Consider the following 22,558-nt stretch of genomic DNA (forward strand, 5'->3'; position numbering starts at 1 on the left):
AGAGCATGAGCAGGTAAGGGGCAGAGGGAGAAGCAAGGGCACCTCGGAGTAGGGAGCCAGCCATGGGGCTTGATCTCAGGACCCTGGGATCATGACCTGAGCCAAAGGCAGATGCTTAACTGACTGAGCCACCCAGACCCCCACCAGGACACCATTTTTAAGAACTGAGTGTCTATTGTAAGGAAGTCTATGAGGATGAAATCCACTGCCTCCACCCGGGGTCCTCTCTAGGAAGACCTACTGTGGAAATCTCCACCGGGTGTCACTCCTGGTGTAGTTTTACTCCTTTGCAGCGTATCTTAGTGTAGGTCCAGGCAGTGGCACCACTGGCGATTTCTCCCTTTCGTGTTTGCTCTTCGAAAGCATAAATCATAACTTGTGTCTCAGCACCAATAAACCAACAAGACCTGCCAACACAGTTCACGTCCTAAACCCAGTCCAGGCTTGATTTTATCTTTCCTGCCTTCATTTTTTTTTTTCATCTGTTAACTTTAAACTTCATTTTCTTAGTATATTTATGTATTTTAGTGATCTGTTTTAAATTCCTCCTGAGGCAAAGAAAATCATTTTCAATGCTCTTACAGAAACTTTTCTTAGAATGTCTTTCTTTCCTAAAATTCTGAAGTTATTTCAGATTACCCAACGAGGAAAAGAAAATTGTATTTCATTACAAGGGTTCTTCCTTAAATGCTACTCTTCAATCTACTTTACCGGCCTTCATAGAATCTTGCTGTGGGAGAAGAAAGAAAGGGTCTTTGGGAACTCATTTTTGAGGACTTCTTAATGAGCCTTGAATCTATAATCTGGGAAAGCTCAGGAGGATGAGTAGAGTAAACATTCAAAAACGCCATTCACTGAAAGGCCAATGTAGTATTTCTGGCTGAGATGCTTTGTTCTGAGATATTAGCACCAGGCCCTTGGCTGTGCTGGTGTCAAGTATCCAGTGGCGATGGTGCCTATGGCATCATCCCGAGTAGGATCATGACTGTTCCTTGCCACTCTTTGTTTCAGAATTCAGTTCAAAGCTCTGTGATCCTAACTCGGACCAACTGGGTCTGTAAACCAAACAATTTCCATTTAGCAAATGCCTTTTCTTTTCAAATATACAGGTCCAACTTTATGGCTTGTCCCCAGAAATCTAATTAGTACACAGGGCCATTCATTTTCTTAAGGAGAGAGGCCCCACTTTCTGATTCAAAAGTAAATACTATGATGATGATAGCTGACAACTGGTCCCAATCTTGAGAATACGCACTGACAAAAGAGGAAAAACAAAGAAAAACCAGAATGTATTTTCTGTCAGAAGATGTTAAAGGATGTAAATGCCACATTATCTCTTTATTTTTTAAAGATACTCTTAGCTCCAAATAACAGAAATCACAACTGGAAATGACTTCAACAATGGAGGATTTTAGGCAGATTCAAGCATTATGAAACCTGAAGCTTCTACCACTTTTGAAGTTCTCTTCGTGTAAAAGAATGTGAAATTACAAATTTAATATTGCTAGGCCACTCTCCGGGTCTTACAAAGTACTATGCAAGAGAAACACCTTGATTTTTAGGTTTTATGTTAAACCTGCCTCCAAAAATGATTTCTACCTCCCCTCACTAGAAGTCTAGGTGTAAATTTGCAATAGGGAATGAATACAGCAGCTTGATAAAATCGTTAGGGTGTAGGTTCCTTCAGATTTATGCTCTGCCATCTTCAGCAAGTTCTTTTCAAGTTATCTTCCTTTAAAAAAAAAAGATTTTTATTTATTTATTCATGAGAGACACACAGAGAGAGGCAGAGGGAGAAGCAGGCTCCCCACGGGGAGCCCGATGCAGGACTCCATCTCAGGACCCTGGGGTCATGCCCTGAGCCAAAAGCCGACGCTCAACCACTGAACCACCCAAGCGTCCCTCAAGGTATCTTCCTTCATATTACAAGGTAGCTGCTAAAGTTTTAGGCAACAAAGAGAAACACCAAAATACCCAGAAGACACTGGCCATTCCAATAAGTCAAGGAAAAAGAAACAAAAGGCCAAAGGGCAGAAAAGAAAGAAGCAAAATTATTTTTACTTGCAGATTATGAATGTTTACTCAGAAAACTCAGTGGAATCTACTAATCAACTCACAAGTTAATGTGTTTAGCAAAGTTGCAGGTTATGAGGGGAATGTACAAAACTCCACTGTGTTTCTATTAGCTAGAAGTAAACAATTAGAAAGTTAAATTTAGAAAGAATTCAATCTAGAATAGGACCAAGAAAACATGAAATATTTAGGAATAAATACAACAAAATATGTAAACCCTCCATACTGAGAACTGTGAAACATTTCTCACAGAAATTAGATGCTGTCTATATAAAGAGATAAACCATATTCATGGATTGGAATACTTAATGTTGTTAATACATCAATTCTCACTAAATCGATTTATAGATTCAGTACAGCTCCAACCATCATTCCAGCAGGACTCTGGAAATGACAAGGTCATTCTAAAATGCATATAAAAATCCAAACTTTCTAGAATAGTAAACGCAGTCTTTAAAAAGTAATAATAAATACTTACTACAAAGCTACAGTAATCAAGATAGTATACTAAGATAGTCTTTTTTTTTTTATTTTTATTTATGATAGTCACACAGAGAGAAAGAGAGAGAGAGAGAGAGAGAGGCAGAGACATAGGCAGAGGGAGAAGCAGGCTCCATGCACCGGGAGCCCAATGTGGGATTCGATCCCGGGTCTCCAGGATCGCGCCCTGGGCCAAAGGCAGGCGCTAAACTGCTGCACCACCCGGGGATCCCCTAAGATAGTCTTTAAATCAATGGAATGGCATACCAACTCCAACTGCAGACTCTCAATTATATGGTTATCTTGTTCTGAGTAAAGACACCGAAGAAATCCAATGAGAAAAAGGAAGGTTTTTGACAAATATTTCTGGGGAAACTGGATATGCATGTGGAAAAGAAGTGACCCTCAATCCCTCCTTCACATCATACTCCAGAATTAAATCAGGATGGATTCTAGACCTCATCAAGAAAAGCAGAATAAAACATTTATGACTTTGAGGTAAGAATACATTTCTTTTTTTTTTTTAAGAATACATTTCTTAGGATAAACAAAAGGAAAAAATTTGGTACATTAAGTTTCATCCATATTAAAAACTGCTTATCAAAAGTTACCATTAAGAAAATGGATATGGAAGCTACAGACCAGGAAAAACATTTGCAAAGTGTATTTCTGTTAAAAGACCAGTATCTAGGATATATAAACAATTCTTACAGCTTAGTGAGATAAAGATGAGCAACCCAATTAAACGGATAAAATGTTTCCATAAATATTTCATAAAAAAGAACGAGTAGCTAATAGGCACATGAAAAAGTGCTCAACCTCATTAGTCATCAAGGAAATGAGAGAGCACTACATGCCCACCACGACGCCACGTGTAGAGGACCTAGGGTTTGCACTTATTCTTTGTAGAGTGTAAAGGGTTACAATCACGGGGGGAAACGTCCTTACAAAATTAAAACACATTTCCCTTTGACCCAATAAGCCCACTTCTGGGTGGTTACTCAGGGAACTAAGACCATGTTTCCACCAAAAGACTTGTATAAAATGTCTATAGCAACTTGACTCAGAACAGTCAAAAACTGGAAAAATCCCAGATGTCCAATAGGAGAAGAATGCACAAGGAGTGGCATATCACACAGTGCAATACTACTACATGATTACGAAAGGAAGAAATCCCTGACACGTTCAACAATGTAGGTAAGTCTCCAAAACCCTATGCTGCCTGGGAAGAGCCTTACACAAAAAAGGGCATAGTGTATGATCCTATTTATATGAAATTCTAGAATAGACATCATCAAGCTATGAGAGCAAAAAACAGAACAGGTGCTTCTTGGGGGAGGAGGTGAGGCTTGACTTGGAAGGAGAATGAGGGAACTTTCTGGAGTGAGAGCAATGTTCTGTGTGTTGGTGGGGATTGGGTTACACAGGGTATGTGTCTATCACTTCAGATTTTTACATTTCATCTGTGAATTTTATTTCAAAAGAAGAAAACTATCAACATCTAGTGAACTCTAGTCAGTGCGATACATGCTGAAGTGTCTAGTGATAAGGGTATCGACATCTGTAACGTCCCTGGAAGCGCATTAAGAAGTAAGATCAATGGAGTTATAGAGGATGGGTAGATATGTGATAAACCAACTACCGGAAAATATTAATAGGAGATTCTAGGTGGTGAGTATGTACTTTTACTATAACAACCTTTCCTCTTTGCTGATTGTTTTTTCGCAATAAAAAGCTGTAAAAGCCCCCAGAAGGAAAAGGATGGTTCTGTTCTTCTGAGTCTCTTTTCATGAGTAATGAAAGCTTTCCCCCAAATAATTTCCAGAATAATCTCCCTCATTTCTTATTGGCAGAAACAACCAGGTGTTCACTGTCAGGAGTGTGTTGTAGCTGGCTCGTACTGGCTTGCAAGAGGGAACTGTTAGATTTTCAGGAATTTTGTGATCCAGTTGACGTCGCATGGTAGCTTGAACCGGCCACAGTGGGAGTATCTACACCAGGGAAATTGTTGAATGCTACAAATCAGGATTTTTTTTTTTTTAAGATTTCATCTATTAGAGAGAGAGAGCATGAGCGAAGGGAGAGGGAGAAGCAGACTCCCCACTGAGCAGGGAGCCCAAGCCGGGCCTGGATCCCAGGACCCAGAGATCATGACCCAAGCTGAAGGCAGCTGCTTAACCCACTAAGCCAACCAGGCGCCTCTGGCCTCTTTTCTTTTCTTCTTTTCTTTTCTATTCCTTTTTCTTTTTCTTTTTCTTTCTTTCTTTTCTTTTCTTTCTTTTTTTTTTTTTTTTTTTTGAGAGCCAATCGATATTTACCAATACCCACTGCTCACTCTCAACAAATCTCTGGCGGGGGAAAAAAACCACAATGCTTGGCATAAATTAAGCAAAATATACCTAAGTTACAAGTCAGATTCTGACTTCACCAGTCGGACTGTGAACACCTGAACCAAATCGGGTCTCTTCAGCGGGGAAGGAAGGAAAATGACCGACAGGCAGGCGGGTAGCGGGGTCTGCTGCACACATACACTGACGCACGATTCAGGAGAGCACGCGGTTCACTTGTGGCTCAAAAGGACACACGGCATACCACCCCCCATCTTCAGGGCCCATGTCCTGAGACCCCCCAGTGGGTGCCTGGAACAGGGGGTCGTACCAAATCCCATGGATCCCTGGATGTCTCCTCTGGATACACACCTGTGATAAAGTCTAATTTCTAAATTAGGCACAGTAAGTGGTTAATAACAATTAACTAGTAAAATAAAACAATTACGACAATGGGCTACACTAAAAGTTCTGTGCATATTGTTTCTCCCTCTGTAAATACCTTACTGGGCCGGACCCCCTTGTGGTGATGGGACAGGAGCAATGCCTGCGTGGTGACAGGCAGGGAGGCGGCGCACGTGGCGGCCCGAGGTAAGATGGGGCCATTGTTAACCTCCTGCAGCCCGTGGGAAGGAGGCCCCGCTCCAGCGTGGCCCTGGGCCCTCGGTGGCTAGTGGAGCCGCAGGTGAACCCTCCCCCCAGCAGCTGCCAGTCCTCAGATGGGGTAACCGGGCTTACCAGTCCCTTGCACACCCGCCCAGGAATATCGTGTTCACGCACAGGCAGGTGGTATTTCTTCTCCTCTCCCGACGCTGGCCGTGAAACCTTGGTTTGCTTGGTGTGGTTGGTTAAGAGCCGGGTGCCCGGCGCCCGAGCCGGAGAGGCGCTCCGTGCCCTTGATCTCCAGGCGGTGAGGGGGCCCCACGTCGGGGGAGAGATCACTTAAATAAAATCTAAAAAAAATTATCTTGAAGATAATTCTACCCACATCCTATATATAAGGCCTTGAATTTCCATCTGATTTAGGTGTATTCTAGAGGTTCCAAATGTAGTGTTTTTTTCCCAAACTTACTTTTTTTTTTTTTTTTGAGAGGGGGAGAGAGAGAGGAGTGGGGATAGGCAGAAGGAGAGGGAGAGAGAATCTTAAGCAGGCTCCACGCTGGATGCAGGATTCAATCTCAGGTCCTAGACATCATGACCTGAGCCGACCCTACATCAAGAGTTGGTCGCTTAACCGAATGAGCCACCAGGTGCAGTAAACTTTTTTTTTTTAATTAAGTATTTGTCAGATAGAAAATAATAGCTATAAAATCTGTTAGGAACTTATCATAACAAGCATGGGTGTATACATAGTCTATTTTAACAAAAAGACCGTAACTCTTAGCATTGACCTCCTGTGCTTCCTACCTCTTTCACTTACTTCCGGCTCGTGGGTAGCTGTTACTCTAAATTTTTTGTTCTTCATTTCTGAGTTTTATTGGTAGTTTTACCACAAATGCTTTTAAAATTTTTTATTAATGGGGGTCCCTGGGTGGCGCAGCGGTTTAGCGCCTGCCTTTGGCCCAGGGTGCGATCCTGGAGACCCAGGATCGAATCCCACATCGGGCTCCCGGTGCATGGAGCCTGCTTCTCCCTCTGCCTGTGTCTCTGCCTCTCTCTCTCTCTCTCTCTCCCTCTGTGTGACTATCATTAAAAAAAATTTTTTTTATTAATGGATTCACATAGTGTGCACCCTTCAGTAACCTGCATATTCACTCAAAGTATGTTCCTGAGATGTCTCCGGGCCGTTCCACGCGGCGGTCCTCCGTCTACGCTCTGCTGCACACTATTCCATTGTGTGGGGCACACCACAATGGGCGTATCCTCCTGTTAATGGACGTGTGAGTTGTTCCCAATTTTTTATGATTGTAACAGTGCAATGATGAGGTCTTTTACCCTAGTTCCTGCACGGCCCTGGTACCATGGGCATATAGGGAACCACAAGTTCTCTAAATTATACAGCTAATGAAGGAATTTCTAGCCGATAGGAAAAGTGAATAGACAAATTCGGCTGTTAGTGCCAACATGGCTTCTAAAGTGGTTTCTAGGGCAGCCCAGTGGTGCAGCGGTTTAGCACCGCCTGCAGCCCAGGGTGTGATCCTGGAGACCCGGGATCGAGTCCCACGTCGGGCTCCCTGCAAGGAGCCTGCTTCTCCCTCTGCCTGTGTCTCTGTCTCTGTCTCTCTCTCTCTCTCTCTGAATAAATAAATAATATAAATCTTTAACAAAAAATAAAAAAATAAAGTGATTTCTAAAACTATTCCGGGTTCCCTCCCCATGGAGAGCCTCTGGGTGTTGCGGATGCCCTGTGTAGTCACTACTCTTGCTATTGTAAACATTTTAATTTGTCCAGTTGGTTAAGTATGAAACTGGATCTCATTGGGGTGATAACTTGCACTTTGATGATTCCTAAGAAGATAAAGCAAGCATCTTTTCACACGTATGAGAGCACTTTTGGTTTCCTCCTTTGTAATTCCTTGTCAAGTTTTTGCCTGTTTTTCTATTAGTTTTGTTTTGTCTTTTCTTTTTGACTTACAAGTTTCTTTATATAGGTTGGAAACTATTAGCCAATTACGTGTGTTGAATGTTTTAGCCATTTTGCTCATTATAAATACCTTCTATAAACTCACTGTATATTCACAGGACCCATTTTCTAGCTATAACATTTCTTGGTCTAAAATATTCATGTGGCATGGAATGGGGAATTTAGAGAATCCATGGACTGAGGTGCTGGGAAAAAGCACTCTGTATAAGACAGAGAAATCCCTAGGCACGATAAACGTCTACTCCAGCAACGACAACATGCTCTCCGCCACGAAGAACAGATCCACTGTGACCAGCGTATCACCGGGTAGGCAGCTAGTCCCACAGCACCATGCGAAAGGCTCTGCGTTAGATCCTGCTATTGGCAAGGGTGTCGTTCATCCATGAAAGTCACAACGGTCTTGGTGGCAGGAAAGTCCATTGAGCCCATACGTAGCTTTCACCCTTGTCATCAAGGCCACTTTGTTTATGAACCCAGCAGGCAGGTATGGGTATGGGGTGACTGGGGAAAGAGGTACTTTGCCTACCTGATAAGGACGTGTCATCACAGTTGTTGATTGTTCCGATCATATAGGACAGAAATATCCACAGATGTGGGGCTGTTCAGAAAGGCCCATCCATACATCTCTTTTCCAGATCTCCTTTTCATACATTTTCCAATCATGCTCCTTCTCAGTCCTTGACCATCGGGGTAAAATATTCGCCACCGATTGAGAATAAACATATATCCATACTTCTTGCCATCTCTCCTTCAAGTGGACAACCAAGATATACTGCTCAAAGGTTCTTTCTCAAGGGAGTATTTGCCTTACTTGTCCCTCTATTTGGGATTATAATGCTCCAGGTTTCACTTCTGACTAATGTCAGCATATCATTTAGAGCAATCTCTAAACCGGGCTCATTATTTCTTCCCCCAGCCAATTATTATAAAGAATATCCCCCAAAAGGCCACAAATGTGGGTTAAAATACAAGTGGCATGAAAGCCTTGGGCATCTCCTTTTGCAACTCACTTATGCCTTTAGGAATTAATCAGGCCCACTTTCAAATCTACCACCTTCTCTTGGTAACGATTCCGTTACCTGCTTCACAAACTCAAATCTGTGGCATGGTGGGCCAGCGATAACCAGTGTCAGACTGGGTGTTAAAGCTATTGGATATTTGGGAATAAAAAATAAAATAAAATAAAAATTAAAAAAAGCTATGGACAGGCACCAAATCTCCTCTAGGGCACAGTACAAATCAAGAGATTTTTCTGAAATAAAGCATAATTATTTGAAGAAGATACGAGTTTGTTCTAAAACCTAAAGATATGCTCCGAGATTCTTCAACTGAGCTTGGACAGAGAATCTGTGCAGCATTTGGATCTGCCACTGACGTTTATATTACTATTGAGTTTGTTGCATAGCTGTTTGAACCGCAGCTGTACCATCTCTGAAGACCTATTTTGCTCTTGATTCCACTTAAGACTTTTAGGCTTTCAGGCCACCCAGCAAATACATCCAAGGAGCAATGTCTGATGTATATGTTACTGTACAATCAAAACCGTCACGTGTTGTGCTATTTTTCGTAAAGACAGGAGGTGTGAGATACAGCCACATTTTCATTTTGGAGGTGCTATCTCAACATATCCCACACCTCCAGGCCTCTTAACCGTCACTAAAATGACAGGCCCCTGAATTTTCATCTGGTTTGTTACTAACCTTGTGACACACCTGTGCCCTAGCAAGGCCTCTAATAGACTTGCAATCTCCTGCTCAACAAAGCCAGTCAGCATGATATAATCAATACAGTGGATTGACATGATTTCCTGAGGAATAGTGAGACTCGAGTTTCTAGCAGTTCAGGCTGTGTAGAGAGCAGAGAAGCTACAAAGTGTACTGCTGTCCTTTCCGGGTGAAACCAAGTGGCTTCAGGCGCTCTTTACTCCTCTTGCAGAAGAAGGAGCACTCATGTCCTTCCAAGGTACATGTCCGTGACTCCAGAAGTTGGTCAACGGACGACAGTTATAATCAGAACCAGCCGCCGATAAAGTTTCACAATTCAAGTGTCATTCTCCAAGATCGACTTACCTTTGGCACAAGCCAAACAGGTGTTATAGAAATAATTACATTCCTTATCTTTTGTATGCTTGAGATGAATATTAAAACTGCCTCCAAGATATCCAGAAGGACTAAATGTGCACTTGGGAATGAAGAAAAATCGTGTGTCTCTTGCAAAAGACTAGGTTTTAAGACTTTTCTCACCATAAATTCTAGAGGTCAACAGGGAGGCTCCAAGTAGAACGGGAACGATTTTGTTCTGAATTGTATTTTCTCTTACTCTCTAAGATTTGTCTCTTGCAGAAAAGATTGGGTTATAGACAGGGAAGATCCAGAAGGCGGGAAAAATTCTCCCACTGAAACCACTTCCTCAGAAAAACTGAATGGGACGTCATCAGAGAGGGAGAAAATCCATGAGAGACAAACTGAGGGGCGCTGGAGGGGAGGTGGGGGGACGGGGTAATTGGGTGACGGGCACTAGGGAGGGTGCATGACATGGTGAGCCCTGGGTGTTACAGGCAACTGATAAATCATGGAACTCTACATCTGAAGCCGATGGTGTACTACATGTTGGTTCATTGAATTTAAATAAAACAGTGTAATTTAAATTTTTAAAAAAGGGAAAGCCTTCTCAAATATCCACTGCCCCCCTCCAGGACTTCATTAGATCCTCTTTGAGAGACTCTCCGTTCTCTTCCATTGTACTTTTCATCCTTTTAACTAATTTTAGTTACTTCTAACTACATATATATTTTTCATATTCTATTTTAGACTCACTTTAAAAAACCTTTGTGCTTAATTGAACCACAGTATATATGCACGGATGCTGTATGAACACATGTGAAGATGCACCATGGATTGTGCAACATTTTCTGCCAACTCGTGTGAGATTACGGACAGTCCTGATGTCGGTCCACTTCCCATACTACTCCTGTAACTTTTTAAGATAAATGATTATATAAATGAAAGACTACATTTCCTCCAAGCTAAAAATACCCAACCTCCTCAATCACAAGGTATTCCATCTTCTGCCTTTAGCAATGGAGACTCTGCTTTAAAAAAAAAAAAAAAAGATTTTATTTATTTATTCATGAGAGACACAGAATGAGAGAGAGGCAGAGACACAGGCAGAGGGAGAAGCAGGCTCCATGCAGGGAGCCCGACGTGGGACTCGATCCCAGGACTCCAGGATCATACCCTGGACCGAAGGCAGGGGCTAAACCGCTGAGCCACCCAGGGGTCCCTGGAGACTCTTTCCAAACCCAGACCCAGGGAAGTGAGTCCAAATGGAAAGCAACCATCTCCTGGTGTAGACATGCCAGACGGTGGGGCTGCTGAGGTGGCTAGAAACTATAGGGTAGGTTATGACCTGCATAGAGGGGGGAGCTCCAGATACATGCATGGGGTCCCCTGGGGTCTGTGGCTGAAGAGCAAGCTCTCTATGCATACAGAGGGACTCTATGAAGCCTGGTGGGGAACAGCGGGGGCCCTCTGAGCCAACCGGAGATGTTGGGGTTTGCCAGTGCTGGGAGTTGTTGCAATTCCCACCAGCAGGAGTGGAGAGACTCGCTGAGACCCCAGAAAAACTACGCCTTAGCTGTGGCTGCTACAGACCCTGCTAACACGACCCAGCCCTGAGCCCCAACAGGATCACGCTGACTCGGGAGCAGATTAACCGCCTGCTTTATAAAGTCCTCAGCGCTAAAGGATATAGAAGTTAACAATATGGTAACTCGAATTACATATCTAAGCCACGATAAAACATCAATACAGGTAGAAAGACGCAAAAAAATGTGACATATGATCTGGAGAATAAACAACAGAAACATCCCCCAGGTGACAGGTGTTGGCGTTAGCCGGACGCGGACACAGCCCTTACAGCCCCCGGGAGAGCAAATAGATGGGGAATCTGGGGGGAGGAAGAGGCCGCCGTGGAAGGCGAACACACGGATGCTCCGGAACCGGCCCGTGGAGTGGGTGCGAGGTTTCCACTGAATGAGCGGAGTGGCCTAGTGGACACCGCGGGGGAGAAGGCCGGCGCCCGGGGGCACCCGGACGGCGCCGAGTGGGGACACTGGCCTGACCCGCTCAGCACCTGCCTGGGGAATGAGAGGCTCCATCCTGGCACCCGGACATGTGGGACCGGGTCATCCTCTGTCGCGGGCACAGGTCTCCGCGCTCTAGTGCACAGCGTCTTGGGACACCGAGTGGCTCCCACTCGGTAGATGCCGGGGCACCCGCTCCAGGGCCGCGGACACCCCGAGGTCCCCGCCAGGGCCAAGTGCCCTCTGGGAGACCCGTGTCCCCAGTGGAGCCACAGCTCTAGTGAATGAGAACAAGCAGGCCCCTGGGGTTCGGGCCGCTCCAGAGACAGCCCTGTGGTCTGGACCCGCGGCAGCCGTTCTGGCTCACACACCGCTGACCGTCGCCGTGGGCCTGCGTCCCCCCAGAGGGCCGGGCCCGGGAAGCCGAAGTCATCGAGTCCCCCGTCCGGGCGCACGGCCGCTGGCGCCTGCCGTGCTGGGAGCAAAGCGGTGGAATGATCGGTGGGTGCTGAGTGCGAGTTCTGGATTTGCTGGGCCTCGGAGCCACTCTGCACGGCCAGGCGGCCTCCTCTCCAGGCGCTGCCCCATGCGTGGGAGAAACGGGCCGGCTGGGCAGGCTCAGTGGCAGGGCCCTGGAGGTCCTGGGCCTGGGACATGGGATCTAGAGTGGGGCCTGGAACCTGGGACCTGGGACCTGGAGTGGACCTGGGACCTGGGACCCGGAGTGGATCTGGGACCTGGGACCTGGGATCTGGAGTGGGACCTGGGACCTGGGACCTGGAGTGGACCTGGGACCTGGGGCCCGGAGTGGGACCTGGGACCTGGGATCTGGGATCTGGAGTACATCTGGGACCTGGGACCTGGAGTGGGACCTGGGACCTGGGATCTGGAGTGGGGCCTGGGACCTGGGGCCTGGAGTGGGCCTGGGACCTGGGATCTGGGGTGGACCTTGAACCTGGGACCTGGGATTCGGCCAGCTGCTCACCCACCTGCACCCAGTCACCATCCCATTCCTACTGCTTTCAGGCCAAATTCCAGACATATATATATATATTTTTTTTTTTTAATTAACTTTTATTGGTGTTCAATTTACCAACATACAGAAAAACACCCAGTGCTCATCCCGTCAAGTGTCCCCCTCAGTGCCCGTCACCCATTCCCCTCCAACACCCGCCCTCCTCCCCTTCCACCATCCCTAGTTCATTTCCCCGAGTTAGGAGTCTTCAGACATATTTGATAATACGCTGAAGACAGAGCTCCAAAAACACTATTTTAAAAACAGAACTAAAACGCTTTTTTCACATCTTAAAAAGTCAACACAATTGCTTAATTTCATTAAACACTCAGTGTTCAAATTTCCAGGTGTTCCTGAGTGACTTTTATTTTTACAGTTCATTTGATTGATTGGAGATTGAAAGGAGAGTCACATGTAGCAATTGGCCTTCCTCTCTCTCTCTCTCTCTCTCTTTTTCTTTCTTCTTTCTTTCTTCTCTTATTTTTTAGAGAGGGAGAAAAAACAGGGGGCAGGGACTGAGGGAGAGGAGAGTGAACCGTAAGCAGGGTCTGCGCCCAGCACGCGGCTCCATCTCACTGTCCTGAGATAAGGACCTGAGCTGAAATCCAGAGTTGAATCCTTACTGGGCTGAGCCACTCGGGTGCCCCAGTTAGTCTGTTTTTTGTTTTTGTTTTTGTTTTTGTTTTTTTAAGATTTTATTTATCTATTCGTGAGAGCCAGGCAGAGGGAGAAGCAGGCTCCCTGTGGGGAGCCCGATGTGGGAATCAGTCCCTGGACCGGGATCACAGGATCACGACCTGGGGCCCAAGCAGATGCTCAACCGCTCAGCCTCCAGGCCTCCCAGTTATTCTGTTTTTAAAATCCCTTTTAAATGACAGGCTTTCTTGTCCTGCCTGTCCTGGTCCCCTCCTCCTCCTCCTTCTCCTTTTGCTCTGCCCTTCCTCCTCCCCTTTCTCTTCTTTCTCCCCCTCTCCCTTCCTATTTCTTGTCAAAGAAATTGCATTTGTTGTCCTGTAGAGGTTGATTCCAAACTCCGGTTTTTGCTGAAATTTTCAGAGATTTGTGTAAACAATTTTTTACTTGTGGAATGTGTCACCTACTCCAGATTTGGTTCACGTGTAACTGAAGAATCATGCTTCTGGGGGGGGGGGGGTAGCCATCAAAAGGCCTCAGCAGCTTAAAAAAAAAAGAACAAAAAAACAAAAACAAGAGGCCTCAGCTTGTTTGTTACTGTGAGGGAGGGAGCTGCACCCGAGGGGTCTGAACCTTCAGATTATTTATACACAAAATGTCTATATTGTTGTCATCAAGAAAGACGGAGTTAAATCAAACTGGAGATCTGGTCCTCATTTTGTGGTAGATTTCTAGCACCACTTAGGAACTGATGCTTGGGGCTTCCCAGGGGACTCAGCGGTGGAGCCTCCTCCTTGGGCCCAGGGTGAGACCCCAGGGTCCCGGGATCGAGTCCCCCGTTGAGCTCCCTGCATGGAGCCCGCTTCTCCCTCTGCCCGTGTCTCTGCCTCTCTCTCTGGGTCTCTCAGGAATCAATAAACAAAATCTTAAAAAAAAAAAAAAACACAAAGAACTGATATGTGGGGTTTTCCTCTCCCCACTCCCACTGCTGTGTCCATGAGCAACATGTGTTTGTTTGGCGGCAAAATACTAGCCCTGGAGACTGGTATTGACACTGTATTTCATCTTTATTTAGTAACTCGATCTCCACAAGACCAGAAGGAATATGACTTCACTTGATACCAGTGTCACCTCAAACTTGAACAGCAAAGGTACTTGGGCATTTGTAATGACTTTGTGCCCCTTCAAGTGCATGACGGATTCTCACTTTTGCTTAAAGTTCATTAGGAGCGACGTGTCTCACTGCAGGCAGAAAAATATAATAATAGCAGAGGCCGCCCGCCTGGCAGGGTCATGGAGCAGCAGGCTCCCCCCTCTCTGCGCCTGGAGTGGGACGACCAGCCCTGGCTTCAACTGGCAACTGCTTCAGCACCGAGAACACGCAGATGCCCAGTGTGCTGATTGATTTATCTTTGCAATATTTGTTTTTTGTTACTATGCCCTGGAGCTGGAATGAACGAACATAAGCGTTGATTTCTAGAAACTGTGAAATTCATGATAAGGTATCTTCTACTTACAAATATGGTTTCTTTTTGTTTTGTTTTTTTTAATTAACCCCATGGAAATGTATCATTTCTTGTGTGGAAGAAATCTTGCGGTTTGGCAAAAGCAGAGCAAAAAGGCAATGTTTAATCTGGCCCAAAATGTTTTTCCGGACAAGTCAACCACTTCATATTCTTACCCATTGAAATTTAGAATTGTGTTTAATTTACATGCTTTTAAAACATGTACTGTTGGGTAGCAGTAAATCATGATTCCTCAAAATCATGAACTTGAAGTGTAACAAAAATCTGCCCATTACGAGCATTCACAAAGTGATGAAGAAAACATTTTTGTTTCTTCCCCAATTTTGAATTTGAGATAATTTATACTTTATATCGTCTATTTGGAGGTGAATACAAAGACAAAACACGACCATTACAATTATAATTTAGTCGATGCTTTGAATGGTCACCAAATCTAGCAAAATTATGATTTATGACATTGCTAACTACGTCTAAGAACAGAGACATCTATCCAGCAGGGTGCACAGATTCCGGGAGTCAGGACTCCATTACACCTTTTGGATTCATTTCTTCCACATTTGTAAAAGAGCAAAATTCTATTTAAAGAGACCAAAAACCTCCTAAACTTTCAAACTTCACTGACAAGTAACTCCTTTGCTAGTAACTAATGCTTTCATCTATTACTGGAAAAAGTGTCCAAAAAATGGACACCTTAGTTCTGATCTTGCACAAAAACTTGGTCTCAAACTAAAATTTTGAGTCCGAACAAAGGACATGCTTGGGGAAGAGAGATTTGGAAATCAGGACTCGCTCGCATTCTGTGTTAAAATCGGTCGGAACCACTTAGAGTGTTCTTCTGTGTTATATTCTGATCTCCCAAGCTGACCGGACCAGAAGCTTCAGGAGAGCCACTTCCTAAAGCCGGTCCTTGGGCCCCTGCTGCACCGGCGCCCACGGCACTTCCCACGGAGAGAGCAGAGAGAGCTGAGGACCAGCCGGTTTCCTCTGCAGGTCCCTGGGTGCTGGCCGCTGAGTCTGCCCGCAGCCCCAGGTGGACGGGACCAGGCTCCCTACCTCCCTGCCGGGCCTGTCCTGTCCTGCAGGTGAACCAACACTCGGGCAGCAGGACGCGGGCAGGGCGGCCGGGGGAGGGGAGAGGGGCCGGTCCAAGGCCTTCCCCGGAGCGTCCCTCTGCAGCAGCTCGACCTGCCGCCCCCCTCCCCGCTCCATCGCTAGGGCCCTGCTGCCGTCAAGGGGACGCTCCGTGATGTTCAGAAGCTCCAGCAGCTGCCCTAAATCACAGTTCACCGGTAATTCGCCTCCTGACCAGGAGCTGTCGTGAGAGCTGCTGGTTTTAGAGAATTTCCCGCGGCCTCTGCTGCCTGAGCGCAGCGCCTCGGGCTCCTCCAGCCTCCGGCAGACCCGCCGCTGCTCCCCCTGCCTTGGGCCGCGCGGGCCCAGTGGAGGGTCGGATCAGGCCCACAAGCTCGCTCTCCTCCCTCCCTCCCTCCCTCCCTCCCTGTCTCCCTCCTCCTCCTTCCCTCTCTCTCTCCCTTCCTCTCCCTCCGTCTCCCTCCCTCCTCCTCCCTCCCTCCCTCTCCCTCTCTCTCCCTCCCTCCCTCCCTCTCCCTCCCTCCCTCTCCCTCCCTCCCTTCCTCCCTCCCTCTCCCTCCCTCCCTCCCTTCTCTCCTCCCTCTCCCTCCCTCTCCCTCCTCCCTCCCTCCCCCTCCCTCCCTCTCCCTCCCTCTCCCTCCCTCCTCTCCCTCCCCTCCCTCCCTCTCTCCCTCCCCTCCCTCCCTCTCTCCCTCCCCCTCCTTCCCTCCCTCTCTCCCTCCCTCTCTCCCTCCCTCTCTCCCTCCCTCTCTCCCTCCCTCCCTCTCCCTCCCCCTCTCCCTCCCCCCCTCTCCCTCCCCCCTCTCCCTCCCCCCTCTCCCTCCCCCCTCTCCCTCCCCCCTCTCCCTCCCCCCCTCTCCCTCCCCCCTCTCCCTCCCCACGGGCTGCAGGGGTTTGGCCGGTTCCCTCCACCCTGTTCAACCTGCTTTTCACAGCGAGATCGTGGCCCCTGAAGGTGTCGACGAGTCACAGCCGGGGGCGGGGGGGGGGGGGGGGGGCAGTGAGTCCGAATCCTCCTGGAGGTGAGGTCGGGCCAGGCCGAGGCCTTTGGCACGACCCGGGCTCCCCGCGTTGCTCAGGGAGCAGGCGCGCCCCGCGGGGACCCTCGAGAGCCCCCCCGCCCCCCCCACCTTCCCTGACCCGGGGCTGCGGCCTCCCCGCCCTCGCGGCGCCCGCGCTTCCCCCGCGGTGGGTCCCGGCGCCCGGGAGGTGGCGCCGCAGTCGGGGGAGGCGGGGCGGGGGGGGGCACGAGGACCCCGACGGTCGGCCTCCCAGCTCCCCTCCGGACGGGGGCGCGAGGGCCAGCGGAGGGCGGGGGGAGGGGACCCGGGGCGGGGTCGAGGTCGGGGCGCGGGGACCGGAGGAGGGGGCGGGGGGATGGGCGGGGCCGGGGCGCGGGGACCGGGGGAGGGGGCGGGGGGATGGGCGGGGCCGGGGCGCGGGGACCGGGACAGGGGGCGGGCGGGGGGATGGGCGGGGGGGTGGGCGGGGCGCGGGGACCCCGGGCGGGGCCGGGGCGCGGGGGCCGGGGCGGGGGCGGGGGCGGGCTGGGGCTGCGCCGCGAGTCCGTCTGGCAGCTTCCACTGAGCAGCTAATAGTGTAACAACCCGGCTTTGATAAATCTGAACTAATTACCCCTCTTAATTAAAGTCTTTAGCGGTTGTTTCACTGTTTTGGCAAGAAAACAGGAGAGACCTGCAGGCAGCAGCAGCGAGCGGCGCGAGGGGAGCAGCGGTTCGCACTCGAGGGCCCGCGGCCGCGCTCGGCCTCCACCCGCCGGCCTGGGGGCACCGGGTCGGGGGCACCGGGAGCACCGAGCCAAGGGGAGCACCAGGTCGCCGGGGCACAGAGCACAGGGAGCACCGAGCCAAGGGGAGCACCGGCTGGGGGAGCATCAGGCAGAGGGGAGCACCGGGCCGAGGGAGCACCAGGCCGAGGGGGCACAGGGCCACAGGGAGCACCGAGCCAAGGGGAGCACCGGCCAGGGGAGCATCAGGCAGAGGGGAGCACCGAGCCACAGCGACTCACCCCAACTCACCCCGATACAGTGGCTGCAGCGCAGCACCTGCTGCGCCAGAGACCAGCCCCGGCTCCACAGCTCCTGTCTCTGCACTTTAGCAAAGTCCTAGCGGCTTAAAGAGACGATCATTCGTTCTTCGCGAATCTTTCAGGTGGGACAGGAGGCGCTATTGACCGAGGGTGGAACTTGTAAGGACTGGGGAGGGATGGGGGAGCCAGACCCCGATCTAGCCAAATACGAAGATCCCCGAAGCTTGTTGATTAAATAAGCGTGTTCCAAGTATTTATTTCCAAGTCAATGAATCAATTTTCACGTGCAAGAATCAAAACCAAAATTCAAATTCATCCATATCGAACCCCCTTTCCCTAGTGTGTACGTGTGTGTGCACTCACGAATGCAGAACGTGCCTTTACAGGCACACACACCTACGCGTGTATATATAACATACACACCGTGTCTTGTTACCTCAGGGAAAGAGGAAATGATGATAAACGATCGGCAGGCATCTGGAGACGGCAGGTAACACAATGGAAATATATACAACAATAAAATTAAAACGGTGCAGCATTCCCGGGTAGGATAATACAGATCTCAATAAATACAGTAGAATTTTGTTTTAAAAAACAAAACAAAACAAATAAACAGCATCTCTCCACCAGAGATGAAGTCTTTCCAAATCAAAAAAGAAAAATCAGAAACAAAACCCCGAATTTTCTCATGATTGTGAGTGCCTCTAGAGGATATAATACACAAAACCATGTAGCAGGTGCATGCAAGAGGGGAAAGGCCAGGAAATGCAGAGGCTTCCCGTCTGGGTGCTACCGCGTGGGGCCCAACACGCCCTGGGGCCTGCAGACGCGGTGGGGCCGGCAGGACCAGCTCTATCCCCGATGCCTCCGTAGTGGGGACCCCAAAGGGGCTGGGAAGGGACTTTGGCCTTGATCACTGATGGGCCGGGTGGAGGCCGGGCTGCAGGGGCCCAGGGGGCGGCAGCGGCGGCAGCGGCGGCGGCAGGGTCGCGGGCGGCATCTGCTGCAGAGGGGACGAGGGGTTGGCGCCGGGCTCCCCGGCTGAGGCGCGGGCCAGCCCCAGGCTGCTGTCGTGCAGCTTGCGGACGTGCTTCTTGAGGTCAAAGTTCCTGCAGAAGCCCTTGCCACACGTGGGGCAGGTGAAGGGCTTCTTGTCGTTGTGAGTGTGCATGTGGAAGGTGAGGTTGTAAACCTGGTGGAAGGCCTTGTTGCAGATATTGCACTTGAACTGCTTCTCCCCGCTGTGGGTCAGCTTGTGGTTTTTGTAATTCCCTGCAACACAGACGACAGGGCGACAGGGAGGACATGGGAAAAGAGCTCGAGAAGAGAGGAGCCGAGGGTGGGACGGCAGGGAGGAGCTGCTGCCGGCGCCGCGCCCGGGCTGGCCGCTGGCCTCAGCCGAGGCCGCTCCTCCGCGCTCTAACGCGGGTTCTTAACCCAGCTTTCCAGGGGGAGAGCCAGCGCGAGGAGGTCCCCCTCCGGGTCTCTACCGCGCCTCTCTGACCCTACTCATCGCAACCCGGCAGGAGCCTGCACGGCGACACACGCGCCAGTAACTGGCTGCACCTCAGAAAACAGTTTTCTAAAATATCTGGAAAAGACTAGAACTTTCGTGGAAGCAGGGCCTCCTGGGTTCTATACCTTTTTGATGAAATCCTTTGCCACAGAATTCACACACAAACGGTTTGTAGCCTGCGTGTATTCGGGTATGTGTGTTTAAAGTGGAACTTCTGTTAAATGCTTTGCCGCACTGGTTACATTTGTGAGGTTTTTCCTAAGAGGGAGGGAAGAAAAGCGGGGCAGGTATAAGGTATTTTGTTATTAAGTGGGGTCCTGCAAACTCACAGTCATGCGGTCTCTCATGCGTTTAAGCAGAACAAAGGCAAAACCCCGGCGTCTCCCCCATGCAGCTAGCACATTCTAGACCTCACGCCGAACGAACGAAGAGTGAGAGTTCGGCCTCTGTCTTTCTACAGACCGTTTGGGAGGAAGCGGGGTGAAATGGAGACAGACGAACACACCTGGGTGTGGATGATCTTGTGCCTGCACAGGGTGCTGGCCTGCCGGAAGCCCTTTCCACACACTTTGCAAACGAAGGGTCTGGCTCCTGTGTGCACTGGCATGTGACGGGTTAAGTTATAGTGTGCGTTAAAGACCTTAAAGTTAAAGACAAGGAGAACAGTTAGCCCCCGACTAGCGCTTTGGAACCAAACCAGCACGGGCGTGGGGTGCGGGGGGGGGGGGCACGTCAGGAAGTGACCTTATAGCAAACATATACAAACAATAAGAAAATAAAGTGAGATTTGAAAGGAGGGAGGGAGGGAGGGAAGGCAGGAAGGAGGAAAGGAAGGAAGGAAGGGAAGGAAGGAAGGAAGGAAGGAAGGGGAAAAGGAAAAGGAAAAGGAAAGCAAAGGAAAGGAAAGGAAGGAAAAGGAAGGAGAGAAGGGAGGAAGGGAAGAGAGGAGGGAAGGAAGGAAAGAGGCAGGGAAGGAGGGAAAGGAAGAAGGAAAAAGGGAGGGAAAAGAAAGGAGAGAAGGGAAGGAGGGAAGTGGGGAAGGAAGGAAAGAGGGAAGAAAGGAGGGAAGGAGAGTAGGGAAGAAGCAAGGAAGGAGGAAAAAGGAAGGAAGGAGGGAAGGGAAGAAGGAAGGAGAGAAAAGGAGGGAAGGAGAGAGAAGGGAGGAAAGACGGAAGAGAGGAAGGAAGGAGTGAAGAAAGGAGGGAAGGAAGGAAAAAGGAGAGAAAGGAGGGAAGGAGGGTAGGGAAGAAGGAAGGAAGGAGGGGAAAGGAAGGAAGGAGAGAAGGGAGGAAGGAAGGAGGGAAGGTGGGAGGGAGGGAGGAAGGATGGAGGGAAGAGAGGAGAGAAGGAAGGAAGGAGAGACGGGAGGAAGGATGGAGGGAAGGAGGGAAGAGAGGAGAGAAGGGAGGAAGGATGGAGGGAAGGAGGGAAAAGAGGAGAGAAAGGAGGAAGAAAAGAGAGATGGGAGGAAGGAAGGCGGGAAGGAGGGAAGAGAGGAGAGAAGGGAGGAAGGAAGGAGAGATGGGAGGAAGGATGGAGGGAAGGAAGGAGGGAAGGAAGGAAAGGAAGGAAGGAAGGCGGGAAGGAGGGAAGCGAGGAGAGAAGGAGGAGAGAGGGAGGAAGGAAGGAGGGAGGGAAGGAGGGAAGGAAGGAAGGATGGAGGAAGGAAGGTGGGAAGGAGGGAAGCGAGGAGAGAAGGAGGAAGGAGGAGAGAGGGAGGAAGGAAGGAAGGAGGGAAGGCGGGAAGGAGGGAAGGAAGGGAGGAAGGATGGAGGAAGGAAGGCGGGAAGGAGGGAAGCGAGGAGAGAGAGGGAGGAAGGAAGGAGGGAGGGAAGGCGGGAAGGAGGGAAGGAAGGGAGGAAGGATGGAGGAAGGAAGGCGGGAAGGAGGGAAGCGAGGAGAGAAGGAGGAAGGAGGAGAGAGGGAGGAAGGAAGGAGAGATGGGAGGAAGGATGGAGGGAAGGAAGGAGGGAAGGAAGGAGAGGAAGGATGGAGGAAGGAAGGTGGGAAGGAGGGAAGCGAGGAGAGAGAGGGAGGAAGGAAGGAGGGAGGGAAGGCGGGAAGGAGGGAAGGAAGGGAGGAAGGATGGAGGAAGGAAGGCGGGAAGGAGGGAAGCGAGGAGAGAGAGGGAGGAAGGAGGAGGGAGGAGGCGGGAAGGGGGCGCCCCGTGCTCCTTGCCTTGCCGCACACTTCGCAGGTGAAGACCTTGGGCTTGGCGTGGGGCGAGGCGCGGCTGAGCTCGGCGGCCCTGAAGGCCACCTTCTCCGACAGCAGCTGCGCGCTCTCCTTCACGTAGTGCTGCAGCTGGGCCTGCGACAGGTCCTTGAAGGCCAGCGCCGCGGGGAACTTGTCGGCCGCCGGGGCCCCCGGCTTGTTCCTCTCGGCCAGGTAGGTCCTGGGCGCGGCGTGCAGCGGGGAGCCCAGGAAGTAGGAGGCCACCGGGTGGATGTTGAGGCCGGCGGCCGGCGGGCACGGGCCGTCGCCGCGGTTCAGGTAGCAGAGCGCGCCCATGGCGTGGAACGACGAGTGGTTGACCACGCGCGGCCGCACCAGCCTGTAGGGCGGCAGCGGCAGCGCGTCGCGGGCCAGGTCGCCCTTGAGGCTCAGCGCGCAGTGCAGCAGGTCGCCGCAGCGGAGCGCGGGGGGCGCGGGGGGCGCGGCGGGCGCGGCGGGCGCGGGGGGCGCGGGCGGCGCGGGCGCGGCGGGGGCCTCGGGGCCGGCCTTGCGCGGCTCGGGGCCGCTGGGCGCGCCCTTGGGGCCCGCGTCGTAGGCCACGGGCACGAAGGGGATCATGCAGGGCACGGGCGGGCCGAGCTGCAGCGGGGGCTTGGCGTCCGGCTTGGGCGCCGCGGCGGGCAGCAGCGGCGGCGCGGGCAGGGCCCGGGGCTCGGGCGTGCGCGCCATGATGCGCTCGATGGAGAAGGCCAAGGGCTTGGCGGCGCCCGCGGGGCCCGCGCGCATCCCCGCCGCCGCGTCGGGCCGGCGGCCGTCCATGGCGGGGCCGGGCGGGGGCCGCGCTGCGCCTCGCGGCCTCACGGAGCCGCGCCCGCCGCGCCCGCCGCACCTGCCGCCCGCCGCCGCCGCCGCCCGGGCCCGGGCCCCGGCCCCGCGGGCTCCCGCCGGCCCATCGCGGGGCGCCCCTTGCTCGGGGCCCGACGGCAGCCGCCGCTCCGCGCCGA

The 22,558-nt window shown here is 50.8% G+C and overlaps 1 protein-coding gene across 1 annotated transcript; it reads right to left on the reverse strand.

Moving 5' to 3' along the window:
- Positions 1–18,776: 18,776 nt before the first annotated feature.
- On the reverse strand, positions 18,777–22,373 carry FEZF1 (FEZ family zinc finger 1). The gene is made up of 4 exons (XM_041727518.1): positions 21,558–22,373; positions 19,885–20,019; positions 19,505–19,637; positions 18,777–19,135 (listed from the first exon to the last, which is right to left on the reverse strand). The coding sequence occupies exons 1-4, from the start codon at positions 22,371–22,373 to the stop codon at positions 18,777–18,779; spliced, it is 1,443 nt and encodes a 480-aa protein (XP_041583452.1).
- Positions 22,374–22,558: the final 185 nt, after the last annotated feature.

This window comes from Vulpes lagopus, chromosome 13 (genome assembly GCF_018345385.1).
Source record: "Vulpes lagopus strain Blue_001 chromosome 13, ASM1834538v1, whole genome shotgun sequence".
In the NCBI taxonomy this organism is placed as follows: domain Eukaryota; kingdom Metazoa; phylum Chordata; class Mammalia; order Carnivora; family Canidae; genus Vulpes; species Vulpes lagopus.